Genomic DNA, 21,586 nt, shown 5'->3' with positions numbered 1-21,586 from the left:
GGCCAGATTCACTAGGACCCCTCCCAACTCCTAGTAGAAAAGTAAAAAACTTAGGAATCATTATTGACAACCAGCTGTCATTTAAAGATCAAGTCAATGTGGTAGTCTCTGCTACTTCATACACTTTGAGGTCATGTAAAAAGATCCTGCCCCTACTACCCAAAGAGAGTCAAAGAATAGTTGTCTCAGCCTTGGCCCTATCAAGATTGGACTATTGCAATAGCCTATACCTAAATATTCAGGAAGGGCTACTAAAAAAACTCCAACTATTGCAAAATGCAGCCGCTAGATTGATCTCCGGGATTCCAAAATACTCTGCAATCTCGGCTGAGATCAAAAGGCTTCACTGGCTTCCAGTAAAAAAACGAATTTTGTTTAAGGCCATGTGTGTTATGCACAGGTCCCTTCATGGAAAGGGACCCACTCATTTGACAAGGCACATTCGTTGGTACATTCCCAGAAGAATGTTGCGGTCTTCTGAGGCAAAATTGGTTTCAGTCCCTTTGGCAAAAAAAGCTAATTGGGGTGGACAAAGCTTTTTAGTTGGAGCAACCAAAGCATGGAATACTCTTCCACGACACCTTAGAGACACCACAAATCACCTGAACTTTAGGAAGGCACTTAAGACATGGTTATTCACGCTTTAATGCCTTACTCCAACCCAGTTTAATCTAAGGATGGACAGCCTATAATAGCGCCAGGACACCTCCGGGTAACAGTCGCGCTCTACAAATTTCAATAACATAACATAACAAAGGCCTGAACGACTTGGGCCGTCCCCCCGCTTTCCCTGATGCTGCCCACATAATGCGCCTCTATTTCCTTCCTACTAATCCAAGCAAGATGTTTCCCGGCTTTGTCCCAACCTCCTATAACCAGTGCAGTGTTGCTAAGTTTTGCTTCCAAGCCTTGGCTTGTACCAGGTCTCGGTATTCTGTGCGGTGGGCTGCTATGTACATAGTTTCCACCCTTGGTGAGAGGCCTGGGTTTTGTACCCAGCTGGACGCGAAGGGGGGAGTGGTCAGATAGACCCCGTTCCAGGTATTCCGCTCGGATCACCTCCGTTACCTCCCCAACGGGCACGAACACCTAATTTAGTCAGAAATGGTCTCTAAGTTCCCCCCAAAAGTAAGAGTTGTGCCTGATGTGTGGGCACTTACTACTCCATAAATCAGACCGCCCGTGCGTTTCTACAAATCAGGCTAATGGGGTAGTGTGCAGGTTCTCCTCATGTATTATGGAACGATCTAGCTGTGGTTGCAGCACATTATTGAAGTCCCCACCTTGGATATTGCGAGCTCGCGATACGACAACCCCCCTCCTGTGCAACCTGCTTGCTCCCCACAAACCGATCTGCACTACCCGTAGCGGACTGTACCCATCCTGCCCAGGACATGGGGCCTAGCGGCCACTCTAACTACCTGGACACTTGGCCCCTACTAAATGCAGCCTCCTTTACAAGACTCCTAGATAGTGTCAAATCTGGGTCACCTAAGGACCTCCTGCCTTTCTCTGTGCTCAAGCAGCTTGAATTACCATCTCTGCTTGCCATTATGGACCTTTTAAATACCTCCCTACTGGAAGCCACAGTTCCTCAAGACTGGAAGCACGCCATGGTAATCACTTTCCTAAAAAAGGCCAACACCGACCCCGATTTACCCTCCAATCATCGGCCTATCTCCTTACTACCGACTTTTTCCAAAATCTTAGAGAAACACATCCACTCTCAGCTCCTGAAGTTCGTCGAAACTAATAAACCCCTTCACCCATCACAATCTGGCTTCAGAGCTGGTTTTTCTACAGAAACAACTTTACTGGAGGTAACGGAAAGGCTGCTGCGTCATCTGGACGCAGGTGATACGGTCGCCCTCATTTTACTTGACCTAAGCGCAGCATTCGACATGGTATCCCACACCATACTAGTAAAAACGTTAGGATCTCTAGGCATCAGCGGCCCAGCCTTGAACTGGCTCATTTCCTTTCTCGCCAACCGTACTTTTCAAATCTTTTCCCCTATATCCAGCTCCGACATCCATCCTTCACCCTACAGGGTACCTCGGGGCTCTATCCTTAGCCCTTTACTCTTCAACCTATACGTGAGGCCCTTAGCCGACGTTGCGGAAGAGACAGGGCTGTCCCTGTTTTCCTACGCTGACGACTCACAGATAATTTTTTCTCTCTCCATGAGGAGTGCGGCCGGGCCATCCCCCCTGCAGCTTTTCTTGGGTAAAATTGCATCATGGATGCGGAATAACTACCTTAAGCTCAACGGAGAGAAAACGGAGGTCCTGATCCTTGGAAAAAACAAAGATCTCTGGGGCCCACAACTCTGGCCCGATGAAATGGGAGTACTCCCTCAGCCCTCTAGTCAAGTCCGCAACTTAGGTGTCATCATCGAGGACTCGCTCGCTATGCACCATCAGGCAGTAACCACCACTTGCTTTACCATCTTGAAGTAGCTAAAAAAGATCATGCTGCCCAAGTCCACTCAGAGAACAGTAGTCCAGGCTCTTATTACCTCGAGACTGGATTGCAGCAATGTTCTCTACCTCGGATCCAACAAGGAAGTGACTCGGAGGCTGCAGATGGTAAAGAACTCTGCGGCAAGACTACTCTGTAGAGTCCCTAGAGCTATCTTCGTCTCTAGTCATCTGCGGGACCTACTTTGGCTCAGGGTAGAGAACCAAATCAAGTTCAATGCCCTGAGCTACATGTTCAAAATCAAAACCGGAGTTGCCCCTCAATATCTGCAGTCTCTGTTCAGCCCCTATGTGCCTTCCCGGTGCCTTCGCTCATCCACTCAAGAGAAATTATCTGTGCCCAGAATCAATTATCTCGGATGGGAGGCAGATCTTTGCATACCTCGGTCTCTCACTATGGAACTCACTTCCCACAGCCATTAGAAACGGTATACACACTATTTCGCAAATCCCTTAAGACTTGGCTTTTTAACCAGTAACCTAATAAGCTGCGATACCTTCTTCTGATCTGCTCCAGCGCCGGGAAACCCTTTTTGGGTAGCTGCTGCGCCTTACAAATTTAATAATAATAATAAAATGTGAAGAGAGCCAGGAGTCTAAGAGGATATCGACCACCTTGGCCAGTGCAGGGGAGTTCTTGTCTCCCCTGTGTGTCTCTTTGACTCCCATATATCTGTCCTGTGGGCCACACCATTTCCAGGTCACCGTAAAGAAGGGGGATTTTTTTAATTAATACTGCCACACCCCTAGATCCTGAAGTATAACCAGCATGAGCCAGGGTCATATATACTCTTCTCCCTAGGAGGCTGCACTGTGTACCTTGTAGGTGCGTCTCTTGTAACATTGCTATGTCGCGTTGCAGGCATTTGACATAGTTTGCCACCGGCTCATGTTTAATTTTATTTTCCATCATGGTAACTTTCCATGTTGGCACTGAGAACCAATGAGTGTCGGTGGTGACACACATTTTCATGGATTATTAGTGTTATGTAGTCCTCCACCCTCGCTCTGCTCATGTGCCGTTGCATCTGTATTCTGCCTCATGCTACCACCATAAAACTCTGAATAAAGAAATACTTTTTAAACATACTTTCCCCTCTATTCCCCCACAATCACCCTGACACTTTAAACCAATGCATTTATAACAGCTGTGTACAAGCAGATGCAGGGAGGTCTGACACCCAACTCCCATAAACTCCTAAAATGGAAACATTAAATCACATTCAAGAAAGAAAATGGTACCAAAAAAAGGGGGGGGGGGGAGGGAAGGGTAAGAAAAGGGAATAAGTAAGGAAAAGAAGAAAGAGGGAAAAAAAAGAGGGAGAGGGAAAAAGAGAGACAAACTGCATAGCAGAGAAGTGTTCTGAGTCCAAAATCAGGTCTGCTCTCTGGGGGTGGTAAGGTTCCTAACCGTCTGGATACCACTATAAGCCTTGGCTATTCAGTTGCTGCCTCAAGGGCCAGTTGCCCTGGGTCTAGGGCTTGGAGCTGTGACTGTTGTCCCTTGTCTACTGCATCTTTCTCTAATGACGTTATGACCTTCACAAGGGTGCGTACACTTTCTGTTTCTGAAGATTATTCACCCCTGCTGGATCCCGTTGGTGAGGCCCTTGGCAGTGCACAACCCTTACATCTCTTTGGGACCTGTCCATGGCCTCTGTGTCCGATGACCATCGCCCCTCATGTCCCAGAGTCTTTTTTGAGTATGGTGTTCTGCTGCCATATGATGTAGTTTTGCGGCTCTGCCTCCGTTGCCGCTATTGGATGGTCTTAGGCCTGGCACCTGTTACCTGGGGTGTCTGCTGTCCGGGTCCCGCCCTTGACCGTGTTGAAAACCAGAGTGGCTTCTCCAACCAAGTCCAGGCTTCCTCTGGGGTCTGAAAGAAGTTCTTCCTCTGCAAAACACCTTCAGTTTAGCTAGGAACAGTAACATGTACTGCAACTGGAGGTTACGTAGCTTTGCTTTTACTGAATCAAAAGTTCAGTGCAGGTATTGGACCTCCTGGCTGTAATCCGGGAATATCACAATCTTGTAATTAGTGTTGTGTAGGTCCCTCTTACAACGTGCCTTTTGAAGGATCATGTCTCCATTTAGGAATTGTTCAGCGGGGAAGGCATTCTTCAACCAAGCCATCAAGAACTCATTCATGGTGTTGCCCTAGACCCCTCGGAAAATCCTACAAAGCGGAGATTATTTCTTCCTGCTTGATTTTTCAAGTCGTCTGTGTGCCATATAGCATCAGTGTTCATCTTGCGAAGCCCCTCCACCCCTTTCTTGAGGTTCTGCACCACGTCTTTCACCTCCGAACGCCTTGTCTCCGTGACCCTCACCCATCTACGAGACATTGTGCAGGTCCTGGGGCAAAAGGAATACCTCTGAGCGTACCTCCACTATCATGCCTTCAGTTACATGCCTGGGGGATTGAATAGCCTGCAGTAAGGTTGCCATACTAGACACAGAGGATGTGTCCTCTCCTTGCTCCGACGGGGGTGCCACGACCTTGGTATACCTGTCTACTTTACCTTGCTATGCTTGTTTGGCTTTTTCTCTTTTGCCATATTTACTATAACTTCCCAGTCGTCCCAGAGGGGTTATCAATGTTCAGTGCACTATGTTTAGGCAGGTATCCGGAGGGTGGAGAGTCGGTGGAGGAGGCTTTATCAGGAATGCCTCCCCATCACTCTGAGGCAGGCCACCAGGTATTGAGCAAGCGCCCAAGGGTAGGCTATCAATCCACCCTCCAGCTTGCAAAGCACAGGTGGGGGTGTGCCGAAACTCAAGCAGTGGCCGCGGTGCAAAAGGGAGCCAGTTGAGGTGCCGCTCGGTGCTCCAGTCACACTTTCAGGGCCTGCTTCAGGCCCATGGCCCCGCAGATACTGCTGCAGATGCGTCCAGACCTGCCGCCGGCATTCAGTCCATGCCAAGACAGGCCCTCAGCCTGACAACAAGGACACAGGAAATATCCAGGGAGTGGGGAAGGGGCGCATTCTATCATCAGTGCCACTGGCAAACTCCGCTGGCTTCACAGTACATCCCCCGAGTTTTGAGGTGCCGCCAATGACCGTTCTGCCCTCCATGATTATCTGCCTCCTCCACACAGCGTTTCTCTGCCGGACTACCCACCCAGGCACGGACTCAGCCTCGCGGCCCCCATCACCCACAAAGCAGCTTGGGGGCGGCATCTACCCCACACACTGCGGCATGAGATCCCCCAGGCAGGACTCGTTGCGTCTCTGGGGGCCCGGAGGGCGGAAGGCACTCACCGCTGCTGCCTCAACAGTCTCTGTTCCCTCGGCGTGCTTTGCTGACTAGCGTGTGATGGCAGCCGTCTTGCTCCGGCAGAGCAGAACCCGAATTATAGTCTGCACAAAAGCCAAAATACAGCGGTCTCAGGGCAAACGATTGGTCGTCGGCATTGCAAGGCAGCTGTGCCCTCATTTATGGTGCCGGTACATGTCTGGAGGGCCCTTGATTCGGCAGGAATAATGTCGGATTGGAGGCCGTTAGCCAGAGCTCACAAAGATGCGGCTACTCTGCCATGATGCTGGCCACACCTCTCCCGCATCTAGCAAAATTAAACCTTCTCCAAAGATCGACCATTGCATCCGTAACCGGGACTAAGTCCAACTGGTTGTGTGCCCTAATGTCGATAATAAGGTGGCTGTCTCATTGAGAGCAATTTGGACAGTTCTTCTCTGTCTGCATTCATGTGTAATGGGGCTCTATATGACTCACTTTTCAGGATCCCTATCTAGTTTGAGAAATAATACAATCTTCATTGCATGAGGCAGCCCACATTTTGGAAATTCTTTCTCAAATATGTATGGTAGTCTAGAGGCCAGCAGCTCACCATTGTCAGGGCAAAAGTCAGCTAGTAAGCAGTTTATGGCAGAAGGTTCCTCATTTCTGTGCATGCTCATCCACGTTCTTGACCAGTTGATGTTTTCCAGATTGTGTAGCATCACTTTCTTCTCAAAGTGGAAGTTTTCAGCCTAGTCTCTTTCTTCTGCAAAGTCACTAAAAAACACTGCATGTAGAGCCAGGATCCTCTTGCAAGTGTCCTGGAAATAATTAGAATGTATTGTACCCCAGCTGCCTCAGTTTGCACTTCACTCTAATAAAGGGCACTTTTTCCTGAGAAATTGCCATTGTATAGTTAGGTAGGAGAGGCACCTTAACACTCTTGTACTTCATATTCTCCAACTGTGTTGCTGCCTTTAATATTACATTGTCTTTGTAGTTACAGTCAGACTTTTACTGTCCTCGGTGGAGTCATAGAAGGGTCTTGGAGACGGGGGCCCTATGAGCACTCTTCACTGTAAAGAATTTTGAGAGAACTTTCATGGCCACTTTCATCTGCAGCTGGTCTTAAGAAAAACCTTCATTAAAATATCTTAATCCGCTTCTGACACCCGCACTGCCTTTATGCTGTTTCTGCAAGATTACCCATTGGAAACCTGAAGACAGTCCTCAAGCGCTCATGTGGGAGAGATGGTGGTTTTGAAGTGGACAGGCAGATCCTGAACATTATGCTCCAGACCTCGAACTGTTGTTTCCTGTAATATTTTCAGCAGCTTTACGGTTGTTACAACAGAGTTACACCTGTATGCCAACTAACTCACTTTAATTTTTGGCAGACCCTGTTTGGGCTCCTCACTCAGTGGGAGCAGTAAAATATACCTAATTTCCTGCAACTTTAGTAGAGCAGAATTAATGGTCTTTTGCCTGCTTTCATTGGGATATTAGATTTATCCCGCTGAGCCTTATTAAAAATATGGTCCCTCTGGTTTCATCATTCAGTATTCAGTGAAGCGACAGTATGCAAAGTTCTTTCGTATTTTGTAGAGACCTAACAATAAATACTTGGATGATAGCTATCATTAAAGATGGATGCGCACTGCATTGTCAAGCCAGGCACAACATGGGTCCCTACAGCAAGCTGCAATCAGTTGCAGCTATTTCAGTTGCAATTAGAAATATCCATTATGTGCAATAAGAAGGCAGCTGGAAATGTCAAAAACCTCTTAGAAATGCTGCGTATACACAAGGTAGTGCATATTACAAACACAGGTGAAGGCTTGAGACTAATTTAAGATTGGTGCGATTCATAAGTAAGAAACGTTCATTGTGCGGGTCTAAATAGATACATTTCTGATCCTAAAAAACAATTGGTTGTACATACCACAGTGCATACTTTCACATTCTATTAAGTCAGTTGCACTTGAATTACGTTTTTAAAATTGGGGTTCTACTTTATCAGTTAATCTTGTTGCCATTGGAACTAAAGTCTACTCAGGGGGCTTCTCAAAAGGCCTTTGTACTGTTGCAGAGCATCTGGGGGAACCACATTTTTTTGGGTAGTTGTCAACGCCTGATTTTCTAATCTGAGTAAGCACTGTTGACAAAGGTGGGGATTGTATATCCAACCCTCTCGTGAAAGGAAAGCTTATAATTTGGAGGAGCAATTTCATCTGTGCTTCAGCTGTAACTCAATGATGGATTTGGGTGTAAACTTCATATCGGGGAAATCAAAGCATGTGGCTGTAGTTGTGTCAAAAGAGGATTCAGTTATTTATTAATCAAGTACTGTGCTGAACCACCTAACTTTAAAACAAAAAAAATTAGATGACATTTGCCAACTCCCATTTGGCCGCCGGTTCCTAAATTTTTTTTTTTTATTTTCTCTGACACCCCTTTGAGAAATAGAAATCCTCATGAAGAACTTGTTGAAAACAATGCCATCATATCACCCTTTAACAGCAAGAATAAATGGGTCAAGTTGCCAAAGACAGCCGAAAGACCAAAGAGAATGAGCATAATCCATTCTCCCTTGCATGCACCTTCAAAAATATGATTCTATATGCAAAGTTTTATTGCACGCATATGTTCAGGTAAATTGCTAATTTTGTTAAATGAGCAAATTCATTTAGTTTCTATTTTCAGGGGGACTATACAACTGGAGTATGGGAGGAGAAATGTGATGAAGTGTCATTTGCGGACTTCAAATTCTCAGTTACCCACCATTATCTAGTGCAAGAGTCTTCTGAGAAAGAAGAAAAGGATGAATTGGGAGATGGTATGTAAAACTTTATGTCCACTTGGGGGTGCATGAGGGCAGGTACACTTGTTAGATTTTTACCCGCACATTTTTGAAAGAATACATTTCATAAGTACTTCTTAGTTAAAATAAATGTTCCTACTGGTTTAGTTAGTTAGCTAATTTCAGAAACTATTTGCTTTGTGAAAACGGATGACCATTTTTTGTCCACAAATTAAGGAGTCTACTGTAACTGGAAATATGCATTGAAGTTCACACAACGAATTTTTTAAATGGCTAATTGCGCAGTTTTAGAGCACCTTGGCTTGGAAACACTGAAGAAATAATAAGATAAAAAGCTTGGTGTGGCACAATAAATAAACAATTTTTTTAGCCAGGTTGTACAGAATCATTCATAGAGCACTACTAGGCATGCCAGAGAAATCTGCAAGATGGCTTAAGTGCTTCATAAAGTCGTCCTCTGGAACTAAAAAGATAGATCTGGAAAAATGTACATTTTGTTTTGCTTATTCTGTGTCGAACAGAATTCAGTAGATTTTTTTTCTAAAAACCCTTTAATGGAAATCTTACACAATTTAAGCCTTGTGAGTACTACTAGTAAATGTATTTTTCATGTTAAATGTACTCAGTCCAGTGAAAAACATCCCAGTAGAGATAGGCCCTAGCAATGTTTTACGTGGTGTAAATATCAGAGTAAATGAAACGGCTTTGCCCACTCCCTGCTCCTACTTTTCCTTCGGAAGTAGGCTGAGCTAGATTGTGTGTGTGTGTGTGTGTGTGTGATTGTGTGTGTGTGTGTGTGATTGTGTGTGTGTTCGTGTGTGTGTTCGTGTGTGTGTTCGTGTGTGTGTTCGTGTGTGTGATTGTGTGTGTGTGTTTGTGTGTGTTCGTTCACTTAAAAAACCATAGGTTTCACACAGGTTATAGTTAGGTGGACATTTCACTCGTAAAAAACCAATGAAATTCCCCCGTTATAGTTAGTTCAGATAACTATAAATCGCGCGCCTGCAATCCACTGCTCATGACGTCACATATTACATCACTCATGACATGGTCAGTGGCATCACTCATGACATCATCCTTGTGATAGAGTGGCGGTCGCGCGAGTTATAGTTATCTGAACTAACTATAACGGGGGAATTTCATTGGTTTTTTACGAGTGAAATGTCCACCTAACTATAACCTGTGTGAAACCTATGGTTTTTTAAGTGAATTTGCAAGGTTTTTTAAATGCTAATTCCTAACTATATCGTGTGTGAAACCTATGGTTTTTTAAGTGAATTTGTACGTTTTTTTTAAATGCTAAGTTATGTATTTATTAATATATATTCTTTTTTAAAGGTTTTTCACCGTGCACGCACCCCGCAATTTTGATAATAAAAAATAAAATGTTTATTTCACCCTTGGGGGTCCTTCTGTGACCCCCTGACAAAGGCTAGGGGATCAGGAACTCTCCTCCCTGCCCCCTTTTCACGTTTTCCACCTTTTTTCCACCTTTCCTTTTCAGTGCGACCGACAAGATGGCGGCCGACACTTCCTGATTTCGACCGATTCGAATGTTGACTGACATCTAACAACCAATCAGAATTAAGCTTGCGCACGTTAGGGTGCGCGCTTCTAGATATTTATATGCTTTTAAATGCAATTTTCTCAGGAAATACTAAACAGATTGACTCCAGATATGCAAAAGGCACTTCCCTGACCTGAGGACTACCCCTTTGCCAAATTTCAAGTAATTCTGTTCAGCCGTTCGGGCTGTACCTTCGACTAAAGGTCCTATGGGAAAATGCATGGGGAAAACGCGTTTTGGGACCCCCCTTTTTTCTGGGCCCCCGCTTGACGAATCACCCCGAGACTTTCAGGGTAGGAGCTGAGCGGAGCGCCCCATTAGTTTTGAAAATTTCGCGAGGATTCGTCAACCGGCGCCAAAGTTATTCAAAATAGAATTTTCAAATTTCCTATGGAAACACGATTCTAACTATAACTATCTACTGGCGACCGCCAGTAGATAATATATATATATATATTTTGCAGTGCTATAGTGCAAACCCGTAGGTATTGGGGAGCTTTTCCCGAACATAAGTTACATTACATAAGGGCACCTTCATGGCATGGCGAGATTAAGTGATTTTGCCCAAAATGACAATATGTTGAGCTGACGCTGAGACTCAAGCCTGGTTCCTCAGTTTCAAAGTCCAACAGGTAGTGGGCTGATTATGAAATCTCCTTCACTCCCTGTGCCATTCTGTTTTATACAAAGCGATAGTCTAATCAGGTGTATGTCCTGGCTGCGGGAGTATAGCAACATTACATGTTGTCTACTGGGTGTTTCTCTCTCCAGGGGTCAATCGTGTCCAGGCCATGTATCCTATCTTTTAATGCCCTTGTAATTTTTGGCTTTTTATGTTCTTTTGGTGGCTCGCTGTCAAGTACCCCATTAAGAACACTGTTCCCACCAGGACAGTATCTACTTCCATGTAGGCCGAGGCGGTCGCCATCTCTTCTGCATTGAAGTCTGGACAGTCACTATTAGGAGCATAGACATTCAGCAAACACATTGCATGCCCATCCAGGGTGCCAAACTGGATTCCTACTCTCCCCTCTCGACAAAGTGCGTGCCATTTGTGTTGAAAAGGAATCCCAGGAACCATCCAGATTAATGCTCCTTGTGCATACCTGAAGTAGGAGGTAGTATGTAGGTGTCTCCTTCACCTCTTCCAGAGAATAGGGCTACATTCCTCCTACACATGTTTCTTGTAGGAAAGTTATGGGCACCTTATGGCACTTCAAATAAACATACACTCTGCAAATTGTTTCCAGCTGGGCGAGGCCCCTAACGTTCCACGCCATAAGCTTAATCAAGTCACTTGCCATAATCAATCAACGTGAGTTCAGATCTGAACCTCGTCCAACAAGCTCCCATACATACGTCAGTCTCTCAAGGCCCTTCAGGGGGAGGAACCAGGACCTCCACACACAAGAGCAGCTTGCATTTCCTCAACACAGAAACAAGCCAACTTCCCAACATCCTCCACGCTGTGGGTTGGTATGCCAATGACCCCCTTTCAAGTAATAGGCAGGTTGGGTTCTTGCATCCACTGCACAATTTTCATAAACTCAAAATCAGAACAGTTGTCTTCAGTCAAAAGCTCTGTGATTAGCTAGAGGTCAGTACCCTATGGGAGTTGCGAGACCGAGGCACTCAAGCTGTTCCCCTGTGCCCATACCTCTCTTTCAATTGACTAGTGCAGGGAGTAGTTACACGTCGCACATCCCCTGCTGCCTGACCTCTATTCAGGAGCTATTCAAATGAGAAGGCCCCCTCCATCTGCCCCCCTTCACTAACATCTGCGAGCCATCAGTCCTTGGGCCGCCCGACCCAACTTGAAACTCCACCTGGGAACCACAGTAGGCACTCTTCCAGTTCAACTTCTCTTGTGCAGGTTCAGTACTCACTGAACGATTAACACAGTTTAGGAAGGACCAGCGTCTGTGCTGTCACTGCCCATTCCAGAGTCACTCCAATGTCTCTGAAACTATTCTCGGGAGTCTGGCACAATATCTGTGTCCATGAGGTTGCCATTTGGGCAGACCTCAATCCTCCCTGCCTGACGTGTGTCGTCCGGGCCGTTGGCGTGCTTACTCCATTTTTGTAGGCAGGCTATGTGTCTGTGTGCCCGGCGTCACCGAACCAGTTACCAAGCTTCCTTGGTGGGTATCCCTGGTTAGGGCATCCAACCAGTTGTTAGCTTTTTCCGAGATGAAGAAGAGCAGTACTTTCCCCTCATGTACAACACGTAGTTCCGCCGGAAACATTAAGCTGTATTTCAGATTAGGGTATCATGTGTTTTTTAACATTTAGAAATGTTTTCTGTTAGTTCTGCACTTTTATGTGTATAGTCCAGGAAGATCGAAATGGGCTTTCCCTCATACTGTGGAGGACCCTGTGTCTGCACATATTGGAGGATGGCACCCCGGTCCCTAAAGTTTAACAGGAGGGCACTAAGGGCTTTTGGTGGTGCTCCGGGCTGGGGGCGGAGGCACCAGTGCTCGGTGGGCTCGCTCAATCAGGAAAAACTTCAACAGCCTCCTAGGGAGTATTGAGTTAGTGATCAAGTCTTCCAGGAACAGTTCCGCAGATTGGCCCACCACCTTTTCCGGGAATACTATGAATTTAAGTTGTTCCTTCTGGATCATCCCTCGGAGTCTTCTGTTCGTTCCGCTAATCGTACCGTCAACTTCTGGAGTGTAGCCACAGAATCTTGCAGTGTGCTAACCTCCCTTTGTAGGACTCCCACATTTTCCTCCATTGCAGTGACCCGCTCTGCCACTTTTCTTATATCTACCCTCAGCAGGTTAACATCAATTGCGACGGAGTTGATCTTGGCGGCCAGTTCCTCTCAGGAGCCTTTTATTGCTGTCATCAAGTCTGGCAGCGTCGGGCCTGGGTCCGCATGTTCTCCACTTCAGTCTCCCTGGTCTTTGGACGCTATGCCTCTATTAGTCTCCCCTGTAGGCATAGCATGCATGTAATTGATGATCCTATTTTCTTCCAATCCTCCAAACAAGCTTTATTCAACAGATTAGTCATAAAAGCACAACACATAAATATTCCCTAAAACACAGTATAAATGTATGGTTTAAAGCCTGTTTGAGGAAATTAAAAGTCATCATAAATAACAAATTTCAGTTAAAACATTTAAAACTACTACATGTGCTCAATTTATAAAACAGCATTTACTAAAATTCATTACCAAAGGGGTACAATGATTTGGCCTCAGGTAATTAATCTAGGCACTTGGTTGCAACTCATACCTACATTGCATATTATGTAGCTTACGGCTCCCCTAATGCTTGTACAAATGGACAATAACAGACTCTGCCTTATTATACAGGGAGAGAACGCGATCTTATAGCCCAAGACCAACTCAGATATTTTGCTACTGCAATGACAATAGGAGTTGACGTGTCCGTGCGTAGTAGCCTTAATGCTTCACCACTCCTTCTGGTGCCTAATAATTTGCAAATTGGCACAAGCCATGCACAACGCAGGGCAGCATATGCTGGGCAAGCAAACAATAGATGTGCCAGCGACTCCACATTGGCCTGGCATGGAGAACACATATTATCGCCTGATTTAGCCCATCTGGCAGTAAAAGCTCTTATTGGCAGTGAGCCCACCCTGAATTGGAAGTATAACGTCCGATTGTGCGATTTTGTTAATGTGTCTCAATATTGCTCTAGACTAGTAGTTAGTTTAACTTCCAAGAATTCTCCAGTTAATGAAGATGACCCACTGTTTCTCAGCGTGTTGTGCGTTGCCATGTCCCAGTATTTTTCTTTTAAGATCTTTTTCGAAGGGAACAGGGAGTTTGTCGGATCATCCTGCAATGCTGTCATGCCAATGCTGAAAGTGGCTCTAACCTCCTGTAGCCATTTAATTTGATGAAAGTTATCAGCCTTTATTACATCTCTAAAGCCTACAGCATATTTTGCCAATTCAGGTGTACTCCAAATTCTATGCCAGTTTAGTAGGGGGCGTAGTTTTGCTGTATCTGCCAATGGTTTTCTACAGAGGTCTTAAAGTTGGGGACACACTGGAGTGCTTTGTGGGAGATTGGTGATCTTGACTAGGAACCTATTTTCTACTACGGTAAGCTTAGACAGATTCTCACATCCCCATAGCTCTGCCCCGTAAAGGGCTGAGCTGACCACTTTCATAGTGTATATCTGAAGCACAGGACTGACTGGTTTTGTGAGTGAGGCGTGCTACTCAAGTTGAAGCACTCCCGATAGTTGTTGATGCTTCAATGTTGCCAGATCAATCTGTCGATTCCATTTCAAGTCGTTCTGTATATTAACCCCCAGATATGTAAAGGCGTTTACTTGTTTCAAGGGGCGGTTGTTCATTAGGATGCCACCTTTGAATGCTCTATGTGGATTAAAAGACATAAATTTCGTTTTTGACACATTAAAACTCCTCAGAAATTGACAGTGCTCGTTGAAGACCACAAGATTAAATGCTGATTTTAGGTCAACAAAGGCAGCATACAAGCTGCCCTTGCACAGGACCACCGTCTTCCAGTATAATAAGATAAATCGAAACACCTGGTCGATGGTACTGGTATGTGCCGGAAAGCCAGCCTGCAGAGGGAATAAGATACTATGTTCGTCTATCCATTCTTGAACCTTGTTAAGAACTAGCCGCCCCATTACCTTTTGCACGGAGTCTATTAAGCTAATGGGCCAATAATTACCTGGGTAGGATTTGTCCCCTCTTTTAAAAATGGGGATAATTTCAGCCCCTTTCCGGGAGTTGGACTGGCGCACCTTGGGCAACAGCATTAGCCAGCAGGAGAATATACCCACACCATCTGGCTTTGTCATAGGAATATATCCGCTGGAATGCCGTCTGGGCTTGGTGCTGTACCACCCGTTACTGATCTAATGCTATGTTGACATCAGACCTGCAAAAAGCCTCGTCTTGATAGAACGAATAAGTGGACTCAACTAAGTCTGTCTCAGATGAACTGAGGGCGTATTGGATTTTTAAATGATTTATCCAATCTTCCTGGGTTACATGGTTTTGTGGCTGTTGTGGCTGCCCTCCTCTGTCCCGTTTTATTATGTTCCAAAAGTGCTTGGTGTTACTCACAACACAAGCCTCCTTAAGGTCCTGCCATCTTTTTTCATCCCAGGCTTTCTTGGCCTTTTTCTGGGTACTCCTGTATATTTGCCTAGCAACTCGTAGTTCGACAGGATCACCTGCTTTGATAGCTTGCCCTAGAGATTCACATGTCACTCTTCATTCCCTATTAAACCAATGGCAGACTTTCATGTTTGAAATGCTCTTGGACTTACACTGCTTGATAAAATACATACGCAAAAGGGCAACAAATTTGTTGTGAATGGAAGTAGTAAGCTCAGGAACCTCAATATTGGCTGTTCTAGCCTCTATCTCAGGTATGGCATGGATGATGTCCTTAGTGATGTTAGCTATGAGTTCGGGCTTCTCTAGTATCTTCACCCATTTTAAGCGTCTCATATCATTGGTAGGGACAACATCAAGAGAGAGCAATTCACTACCCATCGGTGTAGGTGCCCTCTGTCGCAATAACCCCAAGGTCGCACATAAGGGATTATGATCGCTCTCTAACTGGTCCCTCACAGTCATATCTTCAAAATTATGCCATAGCTTCAAGTTAATTCATAGGTAATCTATGCGACTAGCACTAAATCCATTATTAAAAGTATTTACCCCAAGTCTATCTGATGTAGATCTTCCATTTCCCGCCCGTAAGCCTTTCTCCAAGCAAATGGAATTCATTTGGATAGCTAGGTCTGTCCATTTTTTTATGGGTGCAAGCTCCAGCTTTGGGATGCCAAACTGGGCATCTTCCTCCTCTGTGAGATAGCACTCCTCATTGGCAAGAGGCTCAAACGACGTGTTAAAGCCACCCGCAATTAAGACATTGGAATCCACCGAGTATAGGTCAAGAAGATCGTCGAGAGCCGCTAAAACGTCCGACTTATTCCCCTTGGTACCTCTCGCATAAATGTTGTAAATGTCTACCTACCCTTGTGAACCCATATCAAGTCGTAAGGCCAGAATGTAATTACTCTGGGTCGAGAGTACCTGAATATTGTAGCCTAATTATTGTCCGACCCAGATTGTCAGTCCCCCTGATAGGCGGCCTTTTGCTCCTCTAATAGCTGGAATATAATAATTTAGATAGCCTCTACAATGGAGGGGGGCCACTAACAAGGTTTCCTGGAAGAGGCAGATGTCAAAACACTCGATAAAGGCAAACCATTTGCGAGATGTAGTCTTTGAACTCTACCCTGCGATATTCCATGACAACAAAGTTTCCCTTGGGGAGGTACGACAAGAAGACAGTGACCCATTTAACCTATTAAGAGCTGTGCTTCTGGCCTCCCTCAAGCCCTCTATCAACGATGGAGATGTAGCTATAGTTCTTGGAGACCAGTCAGGGCCTATACATAAAAGCTTGGTGCTAGAAGGACTGACACAACTGTTTATGGGGACCCTGTGGGGTCCTTGGTGCAATTGAAGTGCGCTCTTGAGTAATTTGGTAGTCTCCAGTGAAGAGCTACCCGCCTGACTGATGTTAGTCTGCCTGGGAGATTGTCTACACTGGCTACTCGGTAGGGATTGTCTAAACTGTATGGATGACGAATCAGGAGGACTGGTTCGAAACTCCAGAGCAAAAAGATTTTCAGCAAGATCCGCACTTTTGAGGGTAAGCTCGAAGCAATCCGACTGATGGGCTGGAGACGTAAGCCTACGAGCCTTGATAATGTCATCCCTTATCACTGAGCGGCATCCCCTAACGTACCGTATCCCATGAATGGCTTTATTAGACTGGGAGTCTGCATTCTCTGTGCCTTTGCTGGTGTCATACTTAGGCACATTCACCATGTAAATTCTTTGGATATGGGACACATTGGTGATCTGCTGTTCAGCCTGCCCAGTTTGTATACTACACTGAGGTTGTTGAATCTGGGAAGAAAAAGTATGTCTGCCATGTGTTATTTGGTCCCGCGTTGTTGCTTCACTGCGGTGATAATTGGGGTTACTTAAGTTGGAATGGGGTAAGTACTTGGCCGTGGGTGGTAATACTACTGGCTTTTGGGTTGTGGCAGCAATGGGAGGCGAGGAACGACCGTTAAGAATAGTGCCCTTGGCAAGGGGGGCTGTTTCTTTCCCGGTATAGTTGACCTGGCAGAGTTGGGGAGGGTGTCTTGTCGTGGGGTTGGCACACTCTGTGCGGAATGAATCCCTTTGCGATAGAAGCTTAACCATGGAGGTTAGATCTTCAATCTTAGTTTTCATGGTCCCTATTTCAAACCGAAGCATATTAACAAGTTGAATCATGTCCTGAGCCTCTATATTAGGCCTTGAGACTGCCCCTGTGCTGCAAATTAGAGGTGACTGGGGTGGCTGGGGCCTCTCTTCCCTATCAGTAATATTCCGTTCTGACAAAGGTGAAAATCTGTTTGTACAGGTAATTGCGGGATCTAATTGTTGTGAGTTGGTGCCCGGAAGAACTGGTAGGGGAGTGGCCTGCCCTCATTGAGTCTCGCTTTCTCTCAGGATTTGGAATTTTGGGCTCTTTTTTACGTGGTTTGAGAAACATAGCAGGGATAGCGGTTTGGGCTTCGGTTAGTGGGTTGAGTGGATCTAAGGGGTGACTTATCAATGTCAGGTTGTACAGTTGGCTCTGCCTCTTATATATCCTCCCACTCACTAATAAGGGTATCAATACGGTCTAGGACACAGTTACTTGCGAGTTTATGTAACTTCCTGGCGTTTTTCCCTTTACTAACCCGACCAGTACCACCACCTCCCTCCATGGACTTTTTTGTTCCCATACTTCTGAGATATAAAGAAAATAAGCCAAACCAACTTATCCGCGAGTGCTCTCAGGTCTAACTACTACCAAATCAAAATATCATTTGACTGACGCTGGGAGCGACCTTAGCAAAACGCAACATAGCACAGTGCTGGGGGTTGGAACTCTCCCCAACGCACCAGCAATGGTGCCGAGACGTGGACTACGCAATGGTGACAGAAAAATCTGTATACATACTCGGAGGCTGCCCAAAAAAAATGGTCGAGGGTGTGGGGAAAGTGGAACCACTACCGGGGAGATATCTGTGAACCCCCCCTATCAGATCAAGACTCAGACTACAGTGACTAGCTTCGACACACCAACAGGACGCGCCCCGCCACACCACACGCCAACCGAGAAACACGAAGGGGTAGATAACTCGAATACTATACTAAGTTATATTGTACCGCCCTTAAATGACTCAAGATTGTTGTCAATGCATGCCAGCGAAATTCTTCTACTGTACTGCATTACTGTAGATGTAACTCAATATTTCAATAAAACGGTTAAAAAAAAAATATATATATATATATATAGTTGCCTCCAAGATGAAGCCACACTACGGTGAGTAAGGTCCTTTTTTGTGAAATACAGGACAAACAGACCAGCTGCTCCTTTACATGAATCTCAAGCCAAACACGTTTCGAGCGCAACAACGCTCTTGTTCGCTGGCAAAAGGGAAAGGGAGCAATCGCACCACCTGCGTGAATTTAAATGTCCCGCCTCTGTGGGCGTCCGCGCAAGGAATGATGGTAGTTGTGGTGCATGATAAATGTTACCCCCAGTGGGTTGCATGCTTCGCCCCAAAATGTTTACCCAAGTGGGCTGCGCTGAAGCTGTCCGGGCTGTCATCCTGTCCATACAACATCCACAAAGCAGACTCACCGTCCCCACAGCGTCTTTTGATCCTTGTCGCTGCAGACCCGCCCTGATAGCAGTGGGGCTCCATCGCGGCGGGGCATGCCGTATAACACAGAAAAAAGAAGTTGCCTCCAAGATGAAGCCACACTACGGTGAGTAAGGTCCTTTATTTGTGAAATACAGGACAAACAGACCAGCTGCTCCTTTACATGAATCTCAAGCCAAACGCGGTTCGAGCGCAACAACGCTCTTGTTCACTGGCAAAAGGGAAAGGCAGCAATCGCACCACCTGCGTGAATTTAAATGTCCCGCCTCTGTGGGCGTCCGCGCAAGGAATGATGGTAGTTGTGGTGCATGATAAATGTTACCCCCAGTGGGTTGCATGCTTCGCCCCAAAATGTTCAAAATGTTTACCCAAGTGGGCTGCGCTGAAGCTGTCCGGGCTGTCATCCTGTCCATACAACATCCACAAAGCGGACTCACCGTCCTCACAGCGTCTTTTGATCCTTGTCGCTGCAGGCCCGCCCTGATAGCAGTGGGGCTCCATCGCGGCGGGGCACGCCGCATAACACAGAAAAAAGAAGTTGCCTCCAAGATGAAGCCACACTACGGTGAGTAAGGTCCTTTATTTGTGAAATACAGGATAAACAGACCAGCTCCTCCTTTACACGAATCTCAAGCCAAACGCGTTTCGAACGCAACAACGCTCTTGTTCACTGGCAAAAGGAAAAGGCAGCAATCGCACCACCTGCGTGAATTTAAATGTCCCGCCTCTGTGGGTGTCCACGCAAGGAATGATGGTAGTTGTGGTGCATGATAAATGTTACCCCCAGTGGGTTGCATGCTTCGCCCCAAAATGTTCAAAATGTTTACCCAAGTGGGCTGCGCTGAAGCTGTCCGGGCTGTCATCCTATATCATATATATATATATATATATATCCACAAAACAGTTTGCCCAATGAGGAGATGCCACACAACGAAAGTTTGAATGCCTTTAATGGAGGGACATCAGAGCAGCAGAGAAGCAGCGTCACCCTCACGTAGCAGAAGCCCAACGCGTTTCGAGCACTCCATGTGCTCTTGTTCACGGGCAGAGAGTAAATGAGCAGAGCGGCAAATTCGAAGGACCAATTAATTGATAACAAGTCCCGCCCTCGTGGGCGTATGCACTCTGGCATTGTGGTTCTTGTGGTTCCTTCTGTAGTAAAAACCCCAGTGGGTGCCGTTTTGCCTAGAGTAACTCCAAATTCTTTTCCCCAGTGGGTTGGGTGGGGGCTGAGCATCTCGCCGTGCCGATTAGTGTAAATCCCTCAACACGGCCCTTTCGGTCCGCTGTGTCTGGAGGTTTCCAAACACCGGTTCCGTGCGCTCCACGGCAGGGCATCTCCGCGACCTGGGCCAGGCCGCCTTCATATCCACAAAACAGTTTGCCCAATGAGGAGATGCCACACAACGAAAGTTTGAATGCCTTTAATGGAGGGACATCAGAGCAGCAGAGAAGCAGCGTCACCCTCACGTAGCAGAAGCCCAACGCGTTTCGAGCACTCCATGTGCTCTTGTTCACGGGCAGAGAGTAAATGAGCAGAGCGGCAAATTCGAAGGACCAATTAATTGATAACAAGTCCCGCCCTCGTGGGCGTATGCACTCTGGCATTGTGGTTCTTGTGGTTCCTTCTGTAGTAAAAACCCCAGTGGGTGCCGTTTTGCCTAGAGTAACTCCAAATTCTTTTCCCCAGTGGGTTGGGTGGGGGCTGAGCATCTCGCCGTGCCGATTAGTGTAAATCCCTCAACACGGCCCTTTCGGTCCGCTGTGTCTGGAGGTTTCCAAACACCGGTTCCGTGCGCTCCACGGCAGGGCATCTCCGCGACCTGGGCCAGGCCGCCTTCATATCCACAAAACAGTTTGCCCAATGAGGAGATGCCACACAACGAAAGTTTGAATGCCTTTAATGGAGGGACATCAGAGCAGCAGAGAAGCAGCGTCACCCTCACGTAGCAGAAGCCCAACGCGTTTCGAGCACTCCATGTGCTCTTGTTCACGGGCAGAGAGTAAATGAGCAGAGCGGCAAATTCGAAGGACCAATTAATTGATAACAAGTCCCGCCCTCGTGGGCGTATGCACTCTGGCATTGTGGTTCTTGTGGTTCCTTCTGTAGTAAAAACCCCAGTGGGTGCCGTTTTGCCTAGAGTAACTCCAAATTCTTTTCCCCAGTGGGTTGGGTGGGGGCTGAGCATCTCGCCGTGCCGATTAGTGTAAATCCCTCAACACGGCCCTTTCGGTCCGCTGTGTCTGGAGGTTTCCAAACACCGGTTCCGTGCGCTCCACGGCAGGGCATCTCCGCGACCTGGGCCAGGCCGCCTTCATATCCACAAAACAGTTTGCCCAATGAGGAGATGCCACACAACGAAAGTTTGAATGCCTTTAATGGAGGGACATCAGAGCAGCAGAGAAGCAGCGTCACCCTCACGTAGCAGAAGCCCAACGCGTTTCGAGCACTCCATGTGCTCTTGTTCACGGGCAGAGAGTAAATGAGCAGAGCGGCAAATTCGAAGGACCAATTAATTGATAACAAGTCCCGCCCTCGTGGGCGTATGCACTCTGGCATTGTGGTTCTTGTGGTTCCTTCTGTAGTAAAAACCCCAGTGGGTGCCGTTTTGCCTAGAGTAACTCCAAATTCTTTTCCCCAGTGGGTTGGGTGGGGGCTGAGCATCTCGCCGTGCCGATTAGTGTAAATCCCTCAACACGGCCCTTTCGGTCCGCTGTGTCTGGAGG

General features: G+C 46.5%; 1 protein-coding gene across 6 annotated transcripts in view; it reads left to right on the top strand.

Annotated features, from left to right (window-relative positions):
* The window catches only part of RAB3GAP1 (RAB3 GTPase activating protein catalytic subunit 1), a 673,051-nt gene that overhangs the window by 208,246 nt on the left and 443,219 nt on the right, over positions 1–21,586 (top strand). For all 6 annotated transcript variants that reach the window (XM_085645769.1, XM_085645771.1, XM_085645770.1 and 3 more), the window contains one exon: positions 8,425–8,557. In XM_085645769.1, the coding sequence (XP_085501895.1) occupies positions 8,425–8,557 (133 nt within the window). The remainder of the gene's footprint in view (positions 1–8,424; positions 8,558–21,586) is intronic.

Source organism: Triturus cristatus, chromosome 3_1, assembly GCF_964204655.1.
Source record: "Triturus cristatus chromosome 3_1, aTriCri1.1, whole genome shotgun sequence".
Lineage (NCBI taxonomy): Eukaryota > Metazoa > Chordata > Amphibia > Caudata > Salamandridae > Triturus > Triturus cristatus.
The sequence above is the reverse complement of the archived record's forward strand: the minus strand, read 5'-3'. Positions and strand labels throughout refer to the sequence as shown.